The following is a 25,751-nucleotide window of genomic DNA, read 5'->3' on the forward strand; positions in this document are numbered from 1 at the left end:
GTTAGCACAATATTTGTAACAAAGCTTTTTTTAAAAAAATAGGATTCAAATTTGGAAAATATCATGGGAAGAATGTGCAAAAATCTGTACATATCTTAAATAATCTAGTGTTGCATTGTCATGAATTACTAATCAACTGTGAGAAAACACTACTTAAAAATTTTCATTAATCTTGCTGATTTTAATTATTTTACATTTAGTTCAATTCAAATATTGAAAATATTTGTGAGCAGCATGCATTTGATTACACAACAATGTGTTGCAAGTCAAAAGAAAAAAATTAAGAAAATCTCTTTTAACAGAACTTAGTACAACACATGCCACAAAAATTAAAAGGTTAGCAATTTCAATATAAATCAGTATGCCTTCTAGAGATATTTAGCGCCTGCCATGAGGAAGGCAAACAGGAATCTCTGTCAAAATGTATTAAAATATTTTTATCATGATCTAGCAGATTTTATTGCATAAAATATACAACAGAGCATAGAAATCATCAATATGGCTCAAGTGATCTATGTCAAAGTTGAAGGTCCATGCAAATATTCTTTCACTTTCATTATCCAACATCATCAGCATTTCCTTTTAGTCTGTTCTCTATAGCATGCTAATCTTGCTCCTCCATAAATGCCAACTACTCAAAATTGGCTTGAAGGTAGGAGACAGGGAGTGGTGGTAAAGGGTTGCTTTTCAGATTGAAGACCTTTGACAAGCAATGTGCCACAAGGATCATTGCTGGGTCCACTGCTTTTTATCATTTATATGAATGACTTGGATGTGAATATAGAAGGTATGGTTAGCAAGTTACAGATGACACCAAAATAGATGGTGCAATGTAGAGTAAAGATGATATCTCAGAGTACAATAGGACCTTGATCAGATGGGCCAACAGGCCAAGGAGTGACAGATGGAGTTTAATTTAGATAAATAGGAGTTGTTGCATTTTGGAAAAGCAAACCAGGCCAAAATTTATACACTTAAATGGTAAGGCTTTGGGGAATTTTGCCGAACAAAAGGGACCAGGATGTTTTGGAAGGGGGAAGCGTGGAGGTTCCTTGAAAGTGGAGTTGCAGGTAATCAGGGTGATGAAGGTAACGTTTGGCATGCTTGCCTTTATCAATCAGTGTGCGGAGTTTAGGAGTTTGGACGTCATGTTGCAGCTGCACAGGACATTGGTGAGGCCACTTTTAGAATACTGTGTACCATTCTGGTTGCCCTTCTGCAGGAAAGATGTTATTAAACTTGAAAATGCAGAAAATATTTACAAGAATATTGCCAGGACTAGAGGGTCTGAGTTATAGAGACAGGCTGAATAAGCTGAGGCTATTTTCCATGAAGCTTCAGAGGCTGAAGGTTGACCTCAAAGATTTATAAAATCATGAGGGGCATGGATAGGGTGAATAGCCAGGGTTTTTTCCCCTAGGGTGGACAAATCCAAATCTAGAGGGCATACATTTAAGGTGAGTGGGGAAAGATTTAAAAAAGGACCAGAGGGGTAACTTTTTCATGCAGAGGGTGGTGTGTGTCTGGAACAAACTGCGAGAGGAAGTGGAGGAGGCTGGTACAATTACGACAATTAAAAAGGGATCTGGATAGGTAAGTAAATAGGAAGGATTTAGAGGGATTTGGCCAAAATACTGGTAAATGGGACTGGGTCAGATTGGGATACTTGATCGGTGCAAATGAGTTGGACCCAAGCATTCGTTTCCATGCTGTATGACTCTATTCTCACTTTGAAAGCAAGGGCTGAAATTTTCACCCCCAAGACTTGAATGCAAAGTCAGAATTATTCCTGACTCCACAACTGCGACCCAGAGGAAGGAACTTTCATCCCAGGGTGATGAGGCTCCCTGAGAATGAGGCTTGATGCCCCCAGTACAAAAATGGAGGTTGCTGGGTGCAGACTTGGTCTGGATGGAAGGCCTGACTCAGTGCTCTGGCACAGTGCTGAATTAAAAAAAACACACTTCCTCCACCTTCATCTCCCACAGACATCAATGCCATCCCAAGCCCTTCTGTCACCCCATAACCACTCATACTCATGTCAATCTGCTTCACTTTGCCCACTCCATAGTCCTTTACAATTTCAATGTGAACTTTGTGCCAACTCCTCCCCACACCTCCAAATATTTAAGTTCATGAAAATCCACAGCTGATGGGAGAGTAAACTGAGGAGAACACAAAGAGGCTGAAAAGCAGTACAAATCAGGGAAGTGATGAGCCCAAGTATAAAACGGACAGGGGTCAAATAGGGAGACACTTTGCAAGGGTCATATTCGGTCAAAGAAATTGAGAAGTGGAATACTTGTTTAAAAAAGCCGAGAGGCCAACCTAATTATAAAGGGCTACGGTGAGATTGCAACTGATGTGTGGCATAGTTTTGGTCTCCTTACCTAAGGACATCCACAAATGAGCCCACATATGGCTTTATTACTCTGCATCATGACTTATAGCGATTTCCATATGTGTAACTGTTACACTTTTACCTCATTTACATTCTTATTATCTAAGTAGTATTTGGATATGTTATTCTTGTATAACATTTGTAAACCTAAGTTCTAAAGCTCATCCCCATTTCACAAACTTTAATCATTGAATTCAAACAGCAGACAGAAAGAAAATCAAGTGTCATGTTAAATTTCAAAGGTTCCTCACAATTATCATTTGGTTAGAACCTCTATTATAGACCCTTCTCTACCTCATAATCATGACAGTAGAACTTTCACTGTAATGGAGAAGGATGAAACAAGGATTCTGCCATTTAACAGAGGCTCATTTTATTTTATCCCCTCTTCTGATGCTGCAAGAATGTAATGTATTTCCAGTCTTTGCTTATGTTTGTGAAGATTTGCCACATGTAATTGGTGGGGGAAGAGGAGAAGAATCACATTACACTTTCAATAAGGAAGTTTGTCAAAGTTGTTCCGAAATAGTTAAAAAAAAAAGCACTTTTGCTTCTCCATTTTGTTAAAATCTGTTCCCTCACTACATGGCTTCACACATTGCTTACAAGATTATTCTTTATGAACATAACTAAATTTGAATTCAATACGTTAATTAACTGTACAAAAAAAACGTCATTTATACAAAAACAACTAAATGCTCAGACCAGATGGCATCAGAAGGTGGAACTCACTATCAGGAAAAACTTATTCTTGCAGGAGAGATTGAAGAGTAAAGGAAATTTGGTTCAAAATCTTTTTGACATTGAGAAGCAAGTTCATGGTGGAGCTTAGATTAAAGAGAGAAGGAAGAGAGAGGGAAGAGAGAGGGAAAAGAGAGAATAGCATTTCAAAATCCAGGTCATTCATTTAGGAATTAGAATATAGTGAAGTTCACAGCACTTATCATTATGATGTTAGAACTTCAACAGCAACTTCCAGTGTCAGCACCTGCACAGTTAATTATGAAAGCTTCAAAGTTGTTGTCCAAATTAGCCTGCACTACTCGAGGTTTTGCTGTACCAGTGCTTCACCAACAGACTTGGCATTCAAATACATACAAATACGAGAAAAACATGCAGGGAAATCTCAGCATTTGTGTATTCAGATATTTAAGGTTAAGTCACTGTAGTTCTACAGATCATAGAGCTGCTCTCTCATTTCAGTGATATAAGTAATGGCAATTTAACCCACAGGTGAAGGGAGACGTTGAGAAGTAGAGTCCTTCATGGTAACCTGAATTGAATCCACACAGTTGGCATCACTCTGCATGTCAAACGAGCTATCCAGCTAAGTGAGCTCACCAATCAATGAATGTATAACAGTGTGATAAACCTTTACTATTACCAAACAAAATCATGATACTGAAAATTCAAATGCTAAGCTTTATTCTTTCAGAATTGTGTGTTGGGATTTATTTTAAATTAAAATGCAGATAATTCTATTTTATCTTTGCCGCTACGCTTTCACTCTCTCAGTACCCTTCTTCACTTCCTTTTGATCTGTTGTTTCCTGAAACAGTTTCGCAATGAAGTAAATCTCGTGTATACTTCCTCCTGATTTCTATTACTGCACACAATAAATCAGCATAGTCAGGTGTAGGGTTAAGAATACAAATTCTGTTTCACAATGTCCCTTCACCAACATAAGAGAACAGTATCTCCGGCTGAGTGTTATTTGCACTTCCCAGTACTTAATTGCCAGAGAATGACATTTCAAATATAATCATAAAATAGATTGAAATCAACTTTATGACATTATGGTACTCAAGTGACTTCAGACCTGCCAAAATTCAGTGCACCTTTTACTTATAACTGGCAAGAACATGAGATTTTTCCTCAGCCTACGCAAAATCTCCACAGCAGTAATGATAGGAACAGCCAATTTGCCAATCATAAGTTTACTCTTACATGATTCAAAAATATATTTTCAAGATGAAGATTTTTAAATATTTTCTAAATCTAATGATATTACACAAAATAGATACCATTTTTAGGGGGAAAATAAGCTACTCAAACAATTACATACTTGAGTATATATACCAAGATACAGTAAACGTAGTCACAATGAGCTGCGGGCTTAGTGCAATGAAGTTTTAAATGATGTCACAAAATGCCAGCAAGTGATTTGATAAAAGGATTTCACACACCCAAGCATAATGTCAGATGAAATTAACTTATACATTTTTCATATTATTTATAATGCTGCAGATGTACCAACATTTTTATAACTTTACTACTTTGTTTTAAAGTGCACATAACTTTCTTACCAACTTTGTAGTGTACACATCCTTCTAAGTCCCCAACTGTTGTCCAGCCTTGTTTTTTCTCTACTTCAGGATCATTGTGCAATATCTTGTTTCTTAACCAGGACAAATAATATACTCGCAATTTGTTTTTCTTCCCTTTAAGCAAATGTGCAAAATTATGGATGGTTACAATTTAGGAGAGTGAACAATGTAAAATAACGTAATAAAACGAAACGCTGAAGTACCAATATAAGATTATCAGTACAGAAAGACATGATCATAAATCTGCAGGCAACAGCATTTTTGGAAGAACTGTAACTTGGAGCTTAATAATTACTATCTCGTCTCATCTTATGGAAGGTTTTTCAGTCTCTCTGCTGAAGTTTGGAGACTGTCTGAAACCATATCAGTAAAAATCAAACTAGACAGCTTCTGTTGAATCATTTCTTCAATGTATTAACTGACAGTCTAATGTTATTCTGATCCACTTGAATTCAAGAAACATAATTTGAGACAATAAAAAGTGCTAAATTCAAACAATGAAAGAGATTCAGTGTCAAACACCAAGACACACTATATATTTGACTGAAGAGCAAGTGTTTATATACTTCCGAGGAGATACACTTCACTGATGGAATTAAACAATCAATACAGAGAACATATCCACCAGTGGCCTACATTCACATATAAATGTGATGGCAACAAACACTCATAGATCGGTAGTCTAACATTAATGCAAATGTAAGATTATTTACAAATGTCACAAAGACTCAGGCAAGGGTGTCTGATGTATTTAGCCACTTAAAAACTGAACAAAAATGATATAAATTGAAGGAGAACCAGATGGAGGGAGAGAAGGAATAATACTGACCAGAATTGGAGACATTTGGCAAATAAAGGGAAAGAGAGCTAATTATTTTTCAATATTTTTAGAGTACATCTGATAAAGGAGGCAATTTCAAGCACAAAACTTTGTAAATACTGATTTTACAAAATCTCTATAACGAGCTGAAATTGGGATGACATTACTTAACAGTAAGGGCATTTAATTTCCTCATACTGGATCTTGCAGAAACAATGAAAATGTATGATATTTAATCTTTACCATTTATGAAATAATGCTTTAAGTACATGGATATTTCCTGATCTACAGTCCTCATTTTCTCCTAAATTGATTTTAACCTACTGTGAATTCTCTTGCAAGGATGCCTTCCTTGAAGAAGCTCTCTTCCTCCCTCTACAAGGCTTAGCCTGCTTGGCACACCCTCCTCATTCCTGAAGAAGGGCTTATGCCCAAAATGTCGTTTCTCCTGCCCCTTGGATGCTGCCTGACCTGCTGCGCTTTTCCAGCAACACATTTTTCAGGTCCAATCAGACCAATCAACACCTTATTAGTCTACTGCCCATCATCAGCAAACTGGTTGAAGGAGTCATCGACAATGTTATTAAGTGGCACTTTCTCAGCGATGCCCTGCTCACTTTGGGTTCTGCCAACATCTGACCTCAATTTAGCCTTGATCCAAACATTAACAAAAAAAAAACTAAACTCCAGAAGTGTGGCAAAAGTCACTGCCCTTGACATCAAAGTACAGCATCAAGGTACCCTTGCATAACTAGAGTCTAGGGGAGTTAGGAGTAAGTTTTCCATCGGGTGGAATCATGCCTAGCAAAATGAACATGGTTGTGGATGTTGAAGGTCAATCATTTAACTCCAAGAATATCACTGCAGCAAGGGGAATGTACTAAGGGTTCCTCAGGGCTATGTACTAAGAGAACCATTAAATATTCTTGCAATACAACACTTCAGTCTCCACCATTAAAGTCACTACTAGTATTTCATTTTCTTTTAGCTTACCCAACTTACTATGGCATTAGTTCCTAGAACAAAAGAGAATAAGGTACTCCCAGGTATCAGCCATAATTCCATAATCTATTGCTTGAAAGCCCATAAGCATAATATTCCAGAGCATTCTGTAGTAGATCAAAATTATATTCTACTCTCTCAATTAATAAATTGGAGGTGTCAGCCTTGGTTATGCTGTTATTGACTTGAAAAGCAGAAGTGATGGCTTTTCACTGGGAAATTAAAATGTCAATCAAGCTGCTATCACTTATCAGAATGCTTAATGCTCTGTTAAAATGTAAAAATCCCATTCCTCTTAAAGAAAAGGTCACATAGTCCAGTAAAGTCTGAAAAATCTCAGAGGGACGGACACATTAAATTTGTAGTCTGCAATTTTCAATCAGTAATTTACTACTGTTATCAATGATTTTAAAAAAGCATAAAAATTGTATGCAGTGATTATGGTTTTGGCCACAAGGGTACAGATGGACAAGTTTCAGAATAACAAAAGCACATTTTAAGAACAAATGCTCATAATATGTACAAATGTTATCAATGATGTCACACTGTCAACATCATTCAAAAGGAAAAATATTTTATTTAGCAGTCATTCGAATAATTTGGATAAGTATTTATGAGGTAGCTGTCAGGTAACAACCATGGGCTCCCTCTTTTCTGCTTCAGATCATAAACAGATGTTCTTACTTCAGAAGACTGCAAATATAATAGAAACATGTTCATTTTTTTAAAATCTGAAGTAATAACAGAACCCACTCCAATAAAATGATAATTTTGCTGACTTCACAGCTAACATGCTTCACTGACAGTTAGTCCAAAATATCTTTGTTCTGAGGCTTAACAATTTTCAACGAAACCGCAGAGTAAAATAGCAAATGCACGGAAAAAAACTCCAATCTAATTGCAAGAATGTAATGTAACCACCGTTGAGCTTTTTGACCACATTCACAACACAGAAAATTTAAATATATCTTCATTATTCACCAAATATTTGTTTGTTCTTTACGGTGGCCACTAAAGCAGTAGAACTTACGTCTCAGCAAATGCCTCAAATTTTAAAATTCTGTTGAAATGCTATCTTGACACTGACGAGAAAGGATCAGATCATCATCCCATTGGTCTGAGCGGGTCATATCCAGATCAACCAACCAGAGCTGAATAAAGATTACTGACTACATTGGTGCTCAATAGCACGGATTGTATGTAACACGTTGCTGCATTCCAGTGGCTATCCTGGGAAATGCAGCCATTAAAAAAAAGAAGTGTTGCATTCAACACAGCTTAAACGTCTCTGGCTTATTCACAAACAGACTTCAGCATTTCTCACTCTAAACTATATAGCTGTTGAGAACTAATTGATGGAAAACTTAATTCTGTCAGAATCCTTTACAACCTGCCCAGGTAAATAAGAAGTAGATTGCACTGTCATTCAACTCAATACATTTACATTGTGTTCTAAATGTTACAGTTGATGCTGCACTATATCTTTAACATTAGTTGGGATTTACAATGCAGTCATTGGTTAATGGAAATGTCCTTAACACCAACATTCAATCACTCAAATATAAAGAAAAATAGAACAAGATCCTTGACTGAGAAGCATAAATTTGTGAAGGGTAGTGTGGATGGGAAGACTAGTTTCCCTTAGCAGTAATAAGGAGACACAATGTGAAAATGGTTGGGAATAAAATTAAAGAGGAAATGAGGAAAATGCTTTTCATTCAGAGGGTGGTTGGAGGACTAGAATGCCCTGTCCAGAAGGGCAGTCGTGGAAGAATCTCTCAAATTCACTTAAGGAGCATATTCAGACATCTTTTTAAGTACCAGACTCTTCAGAGATATGGACAGAGGACTGAAAAATGGGATTAGGATGGGTGGTCTGTTTTTTCTGGAGGTGCAGACATGATGGGCAGTGACCTTCCTTTGCACCATAAACATTCCTGCATTGTCCAAATTTTCTAAATATCAGAAGAACAAAGTGCAGGGATGCAGGGATGTAGGGAGAGTTTGATTAGATTAGATTACTTACAGTGTGGAAACAGGCCCTTCGGCCCAACAAGTCCACACCGACCCGCCGAAGCGCAACCCACCCATACCCCTACATTTACCCCTTACCTAACACTATGGGCACTTTAGCATGGCCAATTCACCTGACCTACACATCTTTGGACTGTGGGAGGAAACCGGAGCACCCGGAGGAAACCCACGCAAACACGGGGAGAACGTGCAAACTCCACACAGACAGTCGCCTGAGGCTAGAATTGAACCCGGGTCTCTGGCGCTGTGAGGCACCAGTGCTAGCCACTGTGCCACCGTGCCGCCCAGAGAGTGACAATACATAAAGAATCACTCCCTGGAAAGACCAGCATGAACATAAATCGAATGCAATGCTTAGGACAGCTCTATACAAAGAAATGAGGAATGTTGAGAAAGAGTAAAGCAAAAATGAAAACTCTTCAAATCATACAACTGTGACAATACTCTTTTAGTTTCAAATGTGATGAGGGAGGAACTAAGTGTTTAGTTGCTCCAAAGAATCATAAAAAAAATAAATACAGGACACAGATATGGATTCAATAAACTATCTCCAACAGACTGTTCTGTTGAACTGGCCAGTGAGAGTTTGGGTACATGTCGACAAAACCAAGAATTACAGAGCTCCACAAATCCAAATGCCTCACTGGAGTTCACCCAGTGTATCCCAGGAGGTTACTGGTTTCATCTCCAGGAATACTTCCTGGGCTTCCTTCTAAAGTTTCAGATTCCCACTCCATCATGCAGTAAGTCAATCACCAGATTCAGTCAACTCCAACTACAATGCAGGAAATACATGCTTTCATTTCAGGAGGTTTAGTAAGGGATATCCTCACTTCAGGATTGATTTTCCTTTTACGAAGTCATAATTCAAACCTTCATCTCTGACATGACTCACAAAGGGATTGCAGGCAAATGAAGTAGTTAGGAAGACAAGTGGAATATTAGACTGGACTGCAGCGACTGGATTTTAAAGTAGTGAAATCTATTTACTACAGTAATGGAACTGATAAGACCACAATTAAGAGTACTGCACGCAGATTTTTTCCCCTTATTTCAAGAAGGTCATAATTCTACTGGAGGCAATTCAGAGAAGGTTGACAGAGTTGATTTTTGAAGGGCTTGTGATGATAATGTGGCTTTAAAAGGTGTGTTTCATCCTGGCTGTTTTAAAAGAAGAGATGTTGAGACAGAATTTGAAGCAGTCTGCTCCAAACCAATAAAATAAACAGCTCGAGGGACCTTGGAGCTTTTTTTGAAGTTAGAACAATAGAAGCATTTGAACGGGTGCAGACAGGCTCCCACTGAACCAGAGCTTTAGTTTAGTTTTCAGTAGTTGCTCAGGTTTTGAAGCTCTCTCTCTCTCTCTGAGACACAGTTTTATTGACTTTGTCTTTGCCAAGAGTCTGTTTATGGGATATTACTATTTGGAACAGATGCTATTCAGTGGTTAAATAATCTATTATTCTGTTAAGTTTTCCAACAGAGTTAAAGTTACATAAATTCTTCTTTTTGTTTGTATTTTAACTGGGGGTAAGAATAAAGTACATTTTGCTAAAGCTGAGTAGTGTGACCAATTGAATTACATCTGGAACGCAGCACCTTGCACTCGCCCTTAAATAAGGTAAAAGTTAGGGATTAGGCTATCTCCTTAATATATTTGCATGGGTTAGTCTATTCCACAATAGGCTGTTTTAATAAGAAGGATTGAGCAGACTGAAACTATACTCAGTGGATTTTAAAAGAATGAGGATATCTTACTGAAACATACAAGATTCTGAGAGGGTTTAAGTATAGAGCGAAGTTTCATTGATTGGAGAATCTAGAATTAAATGTGCATCATCTAAGATTAAGGGTGCCTCATTTGAGATGTGAGTTGAGGAAGAATGTGAGTCTTTAGAATTTTCTACCCTAGAGAGCAATGGGAATTGCCAATGAATATTTTTAATACAAGGGAATCAAAACAGGCAGAAAATAGTTAAGACCAGGATCAAATCAGTTGTGATCATAGTGAATGATGGAGTGGGCTACAGGAACCACACGGTGTACTCCTATTTCGCATGTTGAAAGCATTTGACTTAAATAATGCATATTAATTTGTCATAACAAATGAATTTTAATTGAATTGCACTACTCAATTTTAAATGATCTATTCTAGTTGCACGCAATCACCTGCCAAAAACATGAAGCTATGTTTCAATATACATTTAGAAACACAATGTACCACAACAGGAATTTAATATATCTAGATGCAAAAGAACACTAACCCGATATTGTCACCAGCACATTCAATCCCTCAAGCACATCCATTTGCTGAAAACGTCTACGATTAATCAGAGGATACACCTTTCCTTGACCACTCCTGTCCAGCAGCATCAGCCCACTTTCTGTACCCACTAATAAATTCACACCTAAAAAAAACAGGAAGATGTAAACATCTCCTTCATTTAGTAATGGAGTACTCATGTTAACACTCTAGCACCAATAAGAAATGGTTTTGCTTTGTGACAATTTGTTCGTGTAAATCCAAAGTCAGCACAAATTGAATGTAGTGTTCCATTTCAGAGTAAGATCAGACTCAGTGTTCACTTTTGTTCCACAACTTCTTTGCATTGGTCCAAAACTAAACTGCTCAGCAGTAACACTGCATTGGTAGTATTACATGAAATCTAACTTTTTTCTCAACCGAAATAAAGAGCCTGGCTTGATGAAAAATGTGAATTTCAACATTCACACAATCTTGTAGTATATTCACACACACTCACTTCAATGTACAAGAGATATGTGACAGATTCAAGAAAAAAACTTGCCCCATAATGCAGCGCAAAGGATTTCAGAGTTGAATCTCTTCTTGTACTTCCGGATTTCTGGTGTGTCACTCTGTGGCCTGATGTTGGTTGGATTTACATTGACAACAGATCCTTTTCTGCTTGGATCTTGCTTCACTGACTCGGGTCTAATCTGGTCATTAGAGAAAACAACTACAAAACACAAATATCAGAGTTAAAAATCATTTCAATATTGTGCTTATCCATACCTCTTCCATGAATAATTCTGAATAAAATCAAAACTACGCAACACTATCTTTCACTTTTTAATAACATTTCTGAAGTCATAACAGACTCAAAACATTAGCCCTGTTTCTTTCTCCAGTGATGCTGACAGACCTGAGTTTCTCAAGCACTTTCTGTTTTTGCAACACTATTATTGATCTTAGTTTTTGCATATCCTTAATACTACCAGAACAGCTGAAGCAGCTGAGTGTTCAAATCATAAGGGACTGACTTCTAAATTTATCTGTTAGGTTGCTGCAGAGGTTCTCAGCTGGGTTGCCATTCTGCCTTCGACAAGTGGATCATTTCATATTAAAGAGCTAAGTAAAAGGGTCATAGGAATTTTCTCTTTCCTTAACCAATTTTAAAGAATAGACAGAATACAACATTTCTGCAAGCAAATATTTTGTTATGGCATGCTTGGTCTTTGAAGTAACTGAATAAACAACAGAATTCATTTTGTAAAATATCATATAATGGACTGAACATGCGATTGTGCACATTTCAGGCTGCCAATTCATTAGCATTGATACTGGAGACATTAGATACCTCCAATATAATGCTCCATACACACAACAGAAGCCACTGTGATCAATTGAGACTACAGTTAACACGCTCATTCGAAAACCCTTTTGAAGGGCAGGAGGTCATTTCTGACTTCAGGGTCTTTTTGCAGACTTTTTCCATGCTATGTGGGATGGGATAAATGTGATGAGTGGGGATAGCAAAGAACAAATGGAAGTTATGGGATGGTGATGGCCAAGGAATGATGAATAAGACAAAGTAATTAGTTAAGTGTGGCAAAACAATATAGGCAATTATTTTATATAACCTCGTTATTGTCTGTGCTAAAAATTAAGATCCATTAGATTTGAATGAAGAATTTTAGCAAAATATCCAGTGCATTAAGAGAATATATCAGGGTTGATCAAAACCAATAGGGAAGGAACACCTTAAGATTCTCCCAAGCACTAGTGATAAAAATACTGAAAATTAGTTGGACTAACTGCTGACTAGCCGCAGGGATCTGTATTCTGCATTTTAGGGTTATCGAAGAAGCGGTAATAGAGACAATAACAGCATTGATTGCAATCTACCAAAATTCACTCAACTCTAGAAAAGGTCCCAATCGATTGGAGAACTGCAAACATAACTCCCCAATTTAAGAAAGGAAAGACAGGAATGCAAGAAGCTACAGAAAAGTTACCTCAATTCTGTCAGAGAAAGTGCTGAATCTATTAATGAAAAAATGGCAAGATATTTCAAAAATCATCATTCAATCAACCAGAGTCAACATGGTTTGATGAAAGGGAAATGGCGTGATACAGATTTATTAGAATTCTCTAACGATGCAATAAGCAAGGTGCTTAAATGCACATCAGCAGCTGTGGAATGGATTTGAATTTCTGAACAAAAGATTTGGTAAGGTTCCACAGCAAAGACTACTGCACAAAATAGCAGTTTATGGCATTGGGTGATGTTTTAGCATGGATGGATGACTGGTTGACTAATAGGAAATAGAGAATAGGGATAAATGGATCAACTCAGGTTGGAAACCTATAATAAGTGGAATCAGTGTTAGGGCCTCAACCACTAGTGATATATTTTACAGCGACAAAAGGACTGAATGTGCTGCAGCTAAAATTTCCGATGATACAAGGATTAACAAGAAAACAAGTTGTGATGAGGCAAGAAGTTTTGAAGGAAAATAGATAGTTAAATGAGCAGGCAACAATTTGGCAGATACAGTACAATCTCATAAACATGAAGTTATCCATTTTGGCAATATAATTTAAATGGAGAGACAGCACACTTCTTTAGTGGAGTAGAATCTGGGTATTCTCATACATGAATAACATGCAGATACAGCATGTCTTCAGGAAGACAAATGGAAATTCAGCCTTTATTGCACAAAGGAGAGAGTGTATTAGATGAGGAAAGTCTTACAACAACTGTACAGGGCATTGGTGAGATCACACCTAGAGTACGCAACAATTTTGGCTTTGGTGAGGGGCATACTTGCATTGGAAACACTTTAGTGAAAGTTTACTAGAGTGATTACAAATTCCTATGAGTGTTTACAAGGATGTTGCCAGGGTTGGAGAGTTTGAGCTATAGGAAGAGGCTGAATAGGCTGGGGGTATTTCCTCCGAATCATCGGAGGCTGAGGAGTGACCTTTTGAAGTTCACGAAAGGCATGGATAGGTTAAATATACAAAGTCTTTTCCCCAGAGTGAGGTATTCCATATCTAGAGGGCATATGTTTAAGGTGAGAGGGGAAATATTTAAAAAGGGACCTAAGTGCCAACTTTTTCCACATAGAAGGGTGGCACATGTACGGAATGAGCTGCCAGAGGAAGTGGAAGTGGCTGGTACAATTACAGCATTTAAAAGGCATCTGGATGGGTATACGAATAGGAAGGGTTTAGATGGATATGAACAAAATGCTGGTAAATGGGACCAGATTTATTTAGGATATTTGGTCAGCATGGAAGAGTTCGACCAAAGGGTCTGTTTCCATGCTGTACATCTCTATGACTCTATAATTTTAAGATGTTGCCTTATGAAGAAAGTTGAATAGAATAGGCTTATACTCACTGGATTTTAGAAACATATTTCATTGGAGCTGTGAGGCAGGAGTGCTAACCACTGAGCCACTATGCTGCTGCCCTCTGAGCCACCGTGCTGCCCTCAATGTTCTTTGAATAACATTGAGCCCCTTTACAACTCAAAACAATTCTAAATGAAACTTTCTTGTTCCATGACTATCTAATCGTAGCAACAACAATCAAATTGGACAGATTAACAAAGAGGCCTGATGGCTCACATCCAAGTATTCAAAGAAAACCTTGCAAATAAATGGGAGGCAATGACCTAGTGGTATTATCATTGGACTGTTAATCTAGAGACCAAGGAAATGCTCAGAGGTTCATACATGGTAACAACTTTCAAAACTGGAAGTCAATGCTGCAAAGGGCACAGATTACAGATCCCTGTTGCAGCTGTGCACAAGCACACCCTTCTTCAGAAGTGAGGGTCACTGGGCCCAAACGTTAACTCTGCTTTCATTCCACAGATGTTGCCAGACTTAGAGATTTTCCAGCAATTTTTGTTTCTGTTTCTGATTTCCAACATCTGCAGTTCGTTGGTTTTGTTTTTTTTTTAGACATTGAATTGAAAGGTGGTCAATCACAGCATAAGAGATATCCATTTGGTCCACTGTCCACCCTTTTCATTAGAACAGTTTAAAGGTAATGTCTGTGCCTTTTTCACTCTGTCTAATTCATATTAATAAATCCAAGACTTGTTACAATATCTTTCACGTGTCCAAACCCACTTGAGAACAATGGGAACATATATCCAAAATTTTAAGATGAATATTGCAGCAGATCCTTCCAATTGCATTTCCTTTACAAAGTGAATTACAGTCACCATAATCTTTTATATCATGACAAATGCACTGTATTTTATCACTTACCCATTGAAGATATCGTGGTTCCACTAGATGGGGATATTTGCAATAATCGGGGATCTATAAATGGTGTGAATGAAGATGATGATTTGTGTTTCTGGAGTGTATTTCCTGCTGATGGGGTCTATAATAGGAAAATTCAATTAAAGTGAATTAAAATTAGAAAATGCAAAAGACAAGGCAGAATACACTTGAGAGAGATCCACTGTTATTTGAAATTGCACGTTTCTGAATTTAATCATTTTACATATATAACAGCAAGCATTCACATGAACAAATCTACTTTTAAAAGCTAATTTTGCACTAACTTATCACAATTCTATAACTTTCTAATGTCATGAGTTAATTGACATGAGCCTATCACACAAACCAGCGCCAAATGGATTGTTACACTCTTTAACTTAGCATATAAATGAAGAAGCAAACTGTGAATTTTGCACAGAAAACATACTTTAACCTAAAATTGTGCTAACTTCAAACTTAAGTTGCATATTATAAATATATAAAATGTTGCAGATAAGGTGTAAACAAAACTCTGACCAGCATATTTAATAATCCAAAGAAACACACCAATCCTTCTAGAGTAAATAGCTTAACATAATTTAGACTTGATAAATTTGATCAAACATTGACTTATTTCCAAATGTAAACCTGTGTCACCCAGTTATTGGTTTCAGTGTCAGTTTTGGGTAACTGAACATTTTAACAATGCACAATTTCAATAAGACCGGCTATTTAGACACTGAAAGAAACATGATATAGCAGCATATGTGGAGAAAGAAACAGTTCATATTTTAGGTCCATGATTTTACATCAGAATTGGTCAGAGTTAGAAGTGCATTAGGTTTTGAGCAAGCAAAAGCAGGGAAGGTAATGCCAGCAAAAGGATATGAAAGAGAGATGATTAAATGACATAAGGGTGAATGATCCAAATATAATTGTGGTAATGAAACAAATTAATGAACAGAAGATATGCCAAGAGGTGATATGAACAGCAGGATCATAAATAACTGAAAGTAAAGCAGATGGAAATAAAGTTTAAAAATGTGAAATAAAACAAAATGGGGGCAGAGGTTACTATCTAAAATTGTTGAAATCAATGATTATTCTAGATATTGTAAAGCAAGAAGACAAAAGAAGTGCCTTTCCTCAAACTTGTGCCAGTGCACTGCATCAGGCCAAGCAATAGGTGAGAGTGGGATACTCAGTTGAGGAGTGAGAGAAGTGGTCACCCAGTTTAAGTTTGGTCTGCCCAATGTAAATATTAGACAGTAATGGTGAATACAGTATAGTAAATTGAAAAATAACAGGGAAATCACCATTTCATCTGAAAAGTGTATTTTGCTTCTTAAACCATGAAAGGGGAAAGACATAAAAGGGCAAGATTTGCATTTTCTAGATAACTACTTACATTCTAAGAAGGAAAGGAGGGTTGGGATTGATTGCAGACTGAACAAGGGGATTGTAGAGGTAATGAGGAGAGGGAAGTGAGCCGAAATTGTATTTGGTGATGGGATCATTCCAGAGATGGCATCAAGGCAGACTGATCTGTCAAACATGAAGGCTCGTGGGATCGATGATACACCTTATCACTGATCTGGGGGGAAATGGCTGAGTGCACAAGTATATGAAATAGAACAGAAAAACTTGACGTACCTTGTCAAACAAGGTAGAGAGGAACGTGCAGTTGAGGAGAAAGGACCAACCTGGAAAAATCTGACCTTCGTAAAACCATCAGCTTCATTCTCTTACTCACCCACCTGAATCACTGAACTCAGCATAATGCTAAGTTGTTCTTCTTCATGTTTTTTCGAAAGTATGGGGATTAAACCAACGACCTTGATGTTATTAGCACCTTGCTCTATCATCTCAGCTAACCAGTCAGCAGCAAGAAAGAGTGGGCCACAAATGGTAACCTCACCTGTGCTGTTTACATGAAAGCCTCACATTTGGGATGAAGCAATGGTTTTCTTCTGTTTTTTTTAAAAAAATTAACATATTATAGTTACTGCCCATAAATTGGTCTACTCTACACTGGACAGCTTAAATGAAGACTGCATGACTACTTTGTTGAAACTCTGTTCCAAGTCTTCTTTTTCAGTCTACAAGTGTGAACCTGGGCCCAATGATGCCTGTTATTTTAAGTTGCCACTTAACACGCATGCTGATGTTTGTGTCTTACCTATGTCCGGTGTTCTAATGAAACTCAACATAAGCTTGAAGAGCACCTAATCTTTCTACCAAACACTTGAAAACCTTCTGGACTCATCATGAAGTTCCACAATTATCTGTTATAATGTCTGTCCCCATTGTTTGTTTTTCTCCCCCCCAATTTTTTCCCTTCATTTTTATCTCTCGTCCCCTTTTCCAATACTCTTGGACAATACTAATTCAGGATTCTGCCATTCGTATCCCCTCGAGATAGATCTTTCATTTCTATATTTTTCTCACAACAACTCCCTTTGACCTTGCACAATTAAACTTTTTCTCATTTAATTTCTTCCTCTCTCCATTTCATCACAGAGCTTCTTTTTTGTTATTCATCTCATCCCCATCTTCATTTGTCCAAAATCTAATACAGTCCTAATTTTTCCCAGTTCTGATGATGGCTTGTAGATATGTAACGCTAACTCTGCTTTTCTCTCTTGCTCTCCACAGAAGCTGTCGACATGCTGAACTTTTCTAGTATCCCCATAATTTTGCATATGTGAAGGATCTTATTGACATTTGCAGATTTGATAAATATTTTAATATTTGCTTGGCTGTTTATTTGGGAAAACATGAGGACTGCAGATGCTGGAGATCAGAGTTGAAGAGTGTGGTGCTGGAAAAGCACCCCCCCACCCCTGCGTGCAAGGCCCCAAAGGATCCTTCCACATACATCATCTCCTGAGTCCATTGCTCTCGGTGTGGTCTCCTCTACATTGGGGAGACAGGACGCCAACTTGTGGAACGTTTCAGAGAACATCTCTGGGACACACAAACTAAACAACCCCACCACCCTGTGACCAAACACTAAGTTCCCCTCCCACTCCGCCAAAGATATGCAAGTCCTGGGGCTCCTCCACCGCCAAACCCTAGCCACCCAATGCCTGGAGGAAGAACGTCTCATCTTCCACTTTGGGACCCTCCAACCACACAGAATCAATGTAGATTTCACCAGTTGCCCCACTTCCCCTCCACCCCTCCACACCCCCGCCCCACCCCCAACCTTATTACAGATCCAACCCTCCAACTCGGCACTGCCTTCTTGAACTGTCCTACCTGCCCATCTTCCTACCCACCTATCCGCTCCACCCTCATCTCCAACCTATCACCTTCACCTATCTATCGCATTCCCAGCTACCTTCCCCCCAGCCCGACCCCCCTCTCATTTATCTCTCAGTCCCCTTGCGCCACTCTCTCATTCCTGATGAAGAACGAATGCTCAAAACATCAACTCTCCTGCTCCTCAGATGCTGCCTGACTGGCTATGCGTTTCCAGCACCACATTCTTTGGCTGTTTATTTATCAACCACTCTGTTTATGCATAAGGAAAAAATTGCAACTGCATTTTAGAATTGTGCTTATTTGAATGTCTCCAAAGTAAAATTAGTTTACACTTTACATCAACAGGTTCTCAAGTGGAAGGAAGCTCATTTTTGAAGGGGATACATGATTGTATATTAACTAGTTTTATAATGTTAAAATCAAACCTTTCAAATAAAGCGATCGGTTAAAACCTGACTATAATTGCAGGGACTAAAACAGCTCTGTAAATGAAAAGGGCAAGTGCTTTTCACCTTATATTAATTACGAAGAATGTTGAATGCCTTATGAAATTCACTGCTCCACCTCATTTCCAATGCAAATTGCAAAAGTTGTCACAATTAAAGTTGCAAGCATAATTAAACGCAATTGTTCAGAAATGTGTTTAAGACATTTTGTATTTTAGAAGTTTGTATGTCATAAGTAATAAAATGAAAATCTATAAAATTAGTAAGTCCTTTGAAGACTAATTGAACCAATAGAGTGTACCATATAATCACTAAGAAATGCCAAAAGGTACATTTGGCAAACAGGAGAAAGCTACAAGAAACATTACATTTTAGTACTAAAAATTTTCCATGCAACCATGTAGTGATTATTTTGTATATATATGTAAAAATAAAGATCTGGTTTAGATTATGTGCATGCAGCTGCTGCCAAGTTTACCCAATTACACATATTTCTTACAGCACACTAAACTAATTAGCATCAAAACAATGTATTCACACTTTTCTGAATTTCTCATTTGAGGGGTACTACTGTAAACAGTGACTTTCTAACGGGTATCTTGGATACCATCAAATTAAAATACTAAGTTAAATTTTTGCAGTCTTAAAATAGTTGCCTCTTCTTGTAAGATCTAATTAAAAAGTTAAATTGCTCATTTTTCCAATGTGTTTCACCATATGAAAGCTGATGCAACTTATAAAGAGATCTTACTAGAATTCAAGTCCAACAACATGCTGGAACAGCATTGATGTATATATTTATAAGAACAATATTGCTAAACCACTCTGGATTGTACTCATGAAAGTTCAGATCCCTCATAATTCAATTTGATATTCCTCCATACTAAACATTATACATACTTCGGACCAAAACCTATTTCTAATTATAAGTTTTACCTTAGCTTTAATTTACACAAAACAGAATTATGAAGCCAAGTCTTCCAAAGTTGAAATTTCAGGTACATTCTACTTTGCAGTAAAAGGAACTGCCCCATTTTCACAAAAATAACCCAGAACTATCGTACAAATGGCATTAAAATCATATTCAAGAAGAGTTCAATGGGGCAGCTGCAGGTTGAGATTCCAGTTGAGTCAGAGAGAGAAAAGGAAGGATGACAAAGTGCAGGGGAAGGGGCAAATGCAGGCCAGAGATGGTGGATGGTGGGAGAAACAGAAGCACCTTATGGCAAGGGTTGCTAAGGAGATGAGAGAGGAAAGGTGAGGACGGTTTATGTGAACCAGCAGGGAATATGAACTTATCAAGTGAAACAAATGCATTTATGGTATATGTATAAAATCCTTAAGAAAAATGGGTTATTTTTGCAAAATTGGAGAATGACATTTCATTACATTTAACCCTCTGAGTACTGAATGTCTTTCTCATTAAATATGTATACTTCCAAAAGTACACTGAAGAAAAGTTTGCATGTTAAAATAGCAAAACTTAATGAAACAATTTAATAGATAGGATTTAAAACAAGACAAGCATTCAGCCCAAGTGGTCTATGGCTGTGTTTAAAGTCAACATGAGAACTTCCCGTCAATTTGATCTTGCCTTTGATTGAATCTTGGAATTGGAATTTTAGCAATGTCTGCTGAGCCAAATAATACACCGCAATTTCAGGGGGAAACAAAAAGTCTAACCAACTAAATTGTGATGCAGAAATGTGACTGCAGTGATCAAAGGGTTAATATTGCTTTTCCCTAACCAAAACATCCAAGTCTGATTGCAGAAGCACAAGACATATGAAAAGTGGTTAAACAAGAAATGAGAATATTAGTGAAATTAAATGAAATGACAATGATACTTCAAAAAGCAAATAAAACTTGCCAGTTTAATGCTTATAAATGCTAGGATGATTACTCCAAAATGATTAAAATGGAATACAGAAGATTGTGATTGAAATAGCACTGCATGCTTACCTAGTCATCTTTTTTCAGCCAAAGAAAACTTTCCTTAGTAAAGCAAACAGTGTTCACTTTCTCTCCACCCATTATATTAATACAAAATTAACTTAGTGGTTATAACAGTTTGAGATTTCATTTTCTCATAAGCACCAAGTATCATAGTGCCATTTTCCTTTTTTTGATAATTGAGTGCGGAATGGGCAGGGTGTTTGACAAAGGCACACACCAACTCGAGAGCAATTATGTCTTATTGGAACCCAAAGCAAAATAATTTATCCCTGATCACTCTGATATTCTAAATAATTGTTCCTCAGAATCTCCAACCCAAAAATGGCATTGTTCGATCCTAATTGAATAGTCAATATTAGAAAGTACTAAATCAATGGATTTGTAAGAATTTTAATACATTGTTCCTTAATTTTCATTAATCTTGCAAATCCTTTAGTGCACAATAAGTTCCTGATGAAGGGCTTATGCCTGAAATGTCAATTCTCCTGCTTCTCAGATGCTGCCTGATCTGCTATGTTTTTCCAGCACCACGTTCTCGACAAGAAACCAAACTAAGTACTATTGGCAAAATTGAGGGAGTAAACTGCAATAAAATTATTGGGTCAACCACTGCATAAAGCAAGATGTGGCACATTACGTTGCAGAGTGATCTGTACTGGGGTCTCAACCTTTCAACTAATACATGAATAACTTGGAAATATGAAGAGATTTGGGCAGCCAAATTTCCAGATGACAATTAAGGTTAAGTTCTTTCAATAGAAACAGAAAGTTACAAATGGACCTGCAGATATTGCACAAGTGGTGACAGACAGGAGTCATGTGACAAAGTCCTACTGTTATTCACCTAAGAAACTGACATCTGAGTATTTTCTTGAATGCAAGAACCTAGCAACTGAGGAGGGCAGAGGATTTTGTGGGTGTGCGCACAAAAATCACTGAAGGTTACTGAATAGGTACAAATATGAAAATCAACTCAAATGGAATGCTGGTCTTTGTAAAGTGAGGAAGATTTACTTCAATTATACAGTTCTATTCTGTCCTCATCTCGAGTACTGTATTTAGTTATGGCACCAAACCATATACATAACTTTGAACGGTGCACATTGTAAATTTACTGAAATTATATTAGGGATTTAAAGGATAAATTATGAGAAGGCATGCATTTCACTGAACTGCAGCAGTTGAGAGGTAGTTTAATTTAAATTTTTTTCTAAGAAAATCAATAAGTTAGACAGGAATAATTTATGTCATATAATGGTGGATTCTCGAACAACTGGCACACTCCACAATAGCTGTGAATCAGGAAATGGAAGAGAGCCGAGACACAGGAAAATTACTAATAGTAGGGTTGTAGTATTAAACAAAGTATTGGAGCTGTGGGCTGACAGGCTCCCGCATCCTGATGGGCCGCATCCCAGAGTTAAAACAAGGGATGGGCAGACAAGCTGAGAGAGGAACAGGCAAAACAGAGAAAGAGAGAAGGAGCAGATGGAGGCGGAGAGTTGGAAGGAAAGAGACAGGGAGGCAGAGATAGGGGTTGGCAGTTACACAGAGTGAGACAGGGGTGCAAACAGGGAGAGGGAGAGAGGGGTTGGGAACAGGAAGAAAGAAAGGAGGGCAAGAATGGGGTGACAGATGGGACAGGAGAAAATGGTGAAACAGCATGAAAGGTGACAATGTAGGAAATGGGGGAGGAGGGAGTTTATGAGGTGGGGAAGAGAGGGGGACAGGATGGGGCAGGGAGAGGGAGGAAAAAGGAGAGATGGTGATGGGGGGGGAGAACTAGGGCATGCGTGAGAGCAAGAATGACAAGTTTTTTTTTAAATTTCTGCCTCACCTGTTAGAGGGAATAAAGGGATGGAGTAATTTTGGGATGCATGCATGGAGCAGTCAAGGCTTATTTTAAACCTTTCGCTCACGTATGGGACTTTCATTTTTAAAAGGTCTTAAAACTTTCAATAAAACAATTTCCTCAAGGTTTATTGATTGCAAAAGTTGATTTGAGTGTTTTCCCTTTATGTAACAAGGTCAGATTTCATTAATTCACAGATCCAATGACATGTACAATACCTTTTGAATATTAGGATGTTTTATAGTTATAATTATATAATAGATGGATCAAGTCATGAACTGAAGGAGAGCACGAGTGAGAAATTTCTATTTATTGTAACTAATTGTCATTCTGCTGAATAAAATGTAGCTTACTTTCTCCATTAAGATCTAGACATACATATGGATAACTTCACATTATATCAGCTTCAGTATTTCCTTGCACAATTGTATCACAGTTAACTGAAAATGTGTTGCTGGAAAAGCGCAGCAGGTCAGGCAGCATCCAAGGAACAGGAGAATCGACGTTTCGGGCATGAGCCCTTCTTCAGGACCTGCTCCTTGGATGCTGCCTGACCTGCTTCACTTTTCCAGCAACACATTTTCAGCTCTGATCTCCAGCATCTGCAGTCCTCACTTTCTCCTATCACAGTTAACTGGAAATCTGCAGCAAGTGGTAAATTGCCATTCATAAAGCCTATGAGTGCCAATCACATCACCTGCTGGAACAGAATACTTCTTGAATACAGTTATGTTTGGTTACATGTCATGCCCATGTCCTTAGAAAAATATATTTAGAATTTCAAGTCCAATTCAAAACTCAAAGTCAGATTAGTCAGCTTTCTTAACTCAGTGGCAATAGTGAATGACTATTCTACTGAGATTTTTGTTCTCACTTTACAAATCAAACTTTATAATATTCATTAACTGGCAAGTTTTGGAATTAAAACATTCTACCCTGTAAGAGGATTTAGTGTTTTAGACAATAGCAGTGTAGAACTGACACACAGAAAAAGTTAAAGATGAGAAGCATTGAGATTGACTGGAGTGCTGTTGTGACTAACTAGTTTACAGGAGTGGTATGCCAGAACAGCAGCCGGCTATCGTGTCAAACATACCTCATTAGTAGTGAGCTCGTCCTGGGGCAGCTGAGGGGGCATGATGGGAGACTGCTGGCTGGTTGGGGAGGTGGAGGAATGGCTTTGCTGTATGAGATCTGGCAAGAGGTGAATGCGGGTTGCAAAGCCATTACTCTCATGGTGGCTGGCACGCTTTAATTCACCTGCGCTCTGTAGAAAAAACAGGCATACTTGTCTTGCTGAAGAGTTGCTTGAATACCTATCACCCTAACAGTTAATTGGCAGAAGAGTTAATGCAAAGTTGGATTTTTCAGCTTTTATCGCAGCACAACTAGTTCTAACAAGTAAGTTTGGTATAATTTGACAAAACCACTTCAATAGATAAGCACTTCACATTACTCCAGGCAGAACAAAGACTAGTTACAAATTCAGCAGTGGTTTCAATAAAAATATTGCACATTACCTAAATTCTAAAGCTCTCTTAGATGGAAATGTAAGATGTTAATTTGATCTGAAGCAGTAAAATACTCCAAAAGTGACAAACATTACAGCATGTACTTGATGTGCTGTTGGGTAATTAATAATTTAAATTGCTTGTAATAACTAATGTCATGGAATTTAAAGAGAATGTAGTATGGAGAATCAAAATGTCACTCTGTAGGTGTTTCCATTTTTGTAGCAATGCTGCTTAATGGAGTTAAAAATGGAATTACCTGACTACAGCTGCAAATGTGAGGTTTTAGTTTTTTAAAAAAATGTCTGAAGTTAGAGTAAAACACTTACATGAATGATGGCTTACAGACAGGTTAGTTTAATTTAAAAACATCATGAACTGGTGTCAGACTTTAGAAATGAACATTGTGCATCTATCATTTTTCTCTGCAGTCACTTCCTGTCCATCTAAACTCAAGGTTTTAACTTCCAAGATGGACATAGTAACACATGCAAGACAACTGCAGCAAATAGAAAAAAATGAGAATATCTTTTGTGCTAAATAAAAAAGGAAATCTAGACTGAAGAACTGATACATTTATATCAATTGCTAAGGCATTAACATGAAAAATAGCAGAAAACATACTGCTCAGTAAGAGTTAATAGTCAAAAGGCAGATCTTTGTCTGAAATACGGTACCTGTCGAACAATTAAAGTGCCATCTTTAGAGGGAGTAACAGGCGTTTCAGCCAGCAGCTCCAGATCATCATGAACAATCATCGTATTCACTGATTCAGTTTCACCATTGCTCAGTTTTGAAGATCTGATAGAAAAAATGCAGACACATACAGTATGTAATTGAGAACATTTTGGAAATTCAGGTAAATTGTGAAGTTGTAGAATCCAATTCGAAGTTCAGGCCATTCATAGTCAGTCATACTGAAGACATGTGTAACAACAATGCAAATTACCTGCACCCATTTTAATGGCTTCATATTTTAACTTATTTTATTACACCATACCAATGTTGTATTGTCAGCAAATATGAAAAAGGTGCATTGCATTAAAAAGGCAGTCAAAGGAAATTTGAGTCCAAGGGAAAGATCTTCAGTGGATTAGATACATTCGCTGAAGTAGTGAGTTACTTCTTTGCATCAGTTTTCATGAGGCAAAGTGCTGACAATGTAGCAGTAAAGCAGAAACATTGGGGATACTGGGAGTTCAAAAATAATGTCACCCCATTTGCTAGGATACATCCAACATAAAAACGAAAGGAAGATTAAAATTGTAGAGGCATTGGTTAAAATCTTCCAAAATTCCATAAATGTGTAGGCGGTACAAGAGGACAGGGGAGACGGCATTTGCAAATTATAGAAATGTTGAAACAGGAAAAGGCGGAGGAAAATCCTGGCAAATACAGTTAGCCAAGCACTAATATTGGGAAAGCATCTGTAACAATTCAGGAAAATATTCATTGACATTTGAAAAGGTATAGCCTGTGAAAGTCAGCAAGGATCTGTTAAAACCAAATTGTGTTTTACTAACTTCATTGAGTTCTTAGATGAAATATTGGAGAGGATTGCTGAATGGTGTAATTGATGCTTCACACATGAACTTCCAAAAGTATGCAAC

The 25,751-nt window shown here is 37.6% G+C and overlaps 1 protein-coding gene across 4 annotated transcripts in view; it reads right to left on the reverse strand.

Annotated features, from left to right (window-relative positions):
• Positions 1-25,751, reverse strand: part of LOC140481437 (mitogen-activated protein kinase kinase kinase kinase 4) — a 259,191-nt gene that overhangs the window by 12,086 nt on the left and 221,354 nt on the right. For 2 of the 4 annotated variants that reach the window (XM_072577608.1, XM_072577607.1), the window contains 6 exons: positions 24,819-24,942; positions 23,727-23,897; positions 15,113-15,230; positions 11,392-11,562; positions 10,849-10,992; positions 4,708-4,842 (listed from right to left, as the gene is read on the reverse strand). In XM_072577608.1, coding sequence (XP_072433709.1) covers positions 4,708-4,842; positions 10,849-10,992; positions 11,392-11,562; positions 15,113-15,230; positions 23,727-23,897; positions 24,819-24,942 — 863 coding nt within the window. The remainder of the gene's footprint in view (positions 1-4,707; positions 4,843-10,848; positions 10,993-11,391; positions 11,563-15,112; positions 15,231-23,726; positions 23,898-24,818; positions 24,943-25,751) is intronic. The other 2 variants (XM_072577610.1, XM_072577609.1) reach the window with 1 other exon arrangement.

The sequence above is a fragment of the Chiloscyllium punctatum genome, chromosome 9 (genome assembly GCF_047496795.1).
Source record: "Chiloscyllium punctatum isolate Juve2018m chromosome 9, sChiPun1.3, whole genome shotgun sequence".
In the NCBI taxonomy this organism is placed as follows: domain Eukaryota; kingdom Metazoa; phylum Chordata; class Chondrichthyes; order Orectolobiformes; family Hemiscylliidae; genus Chiloscyllium; species Chiloscyllium punctatum.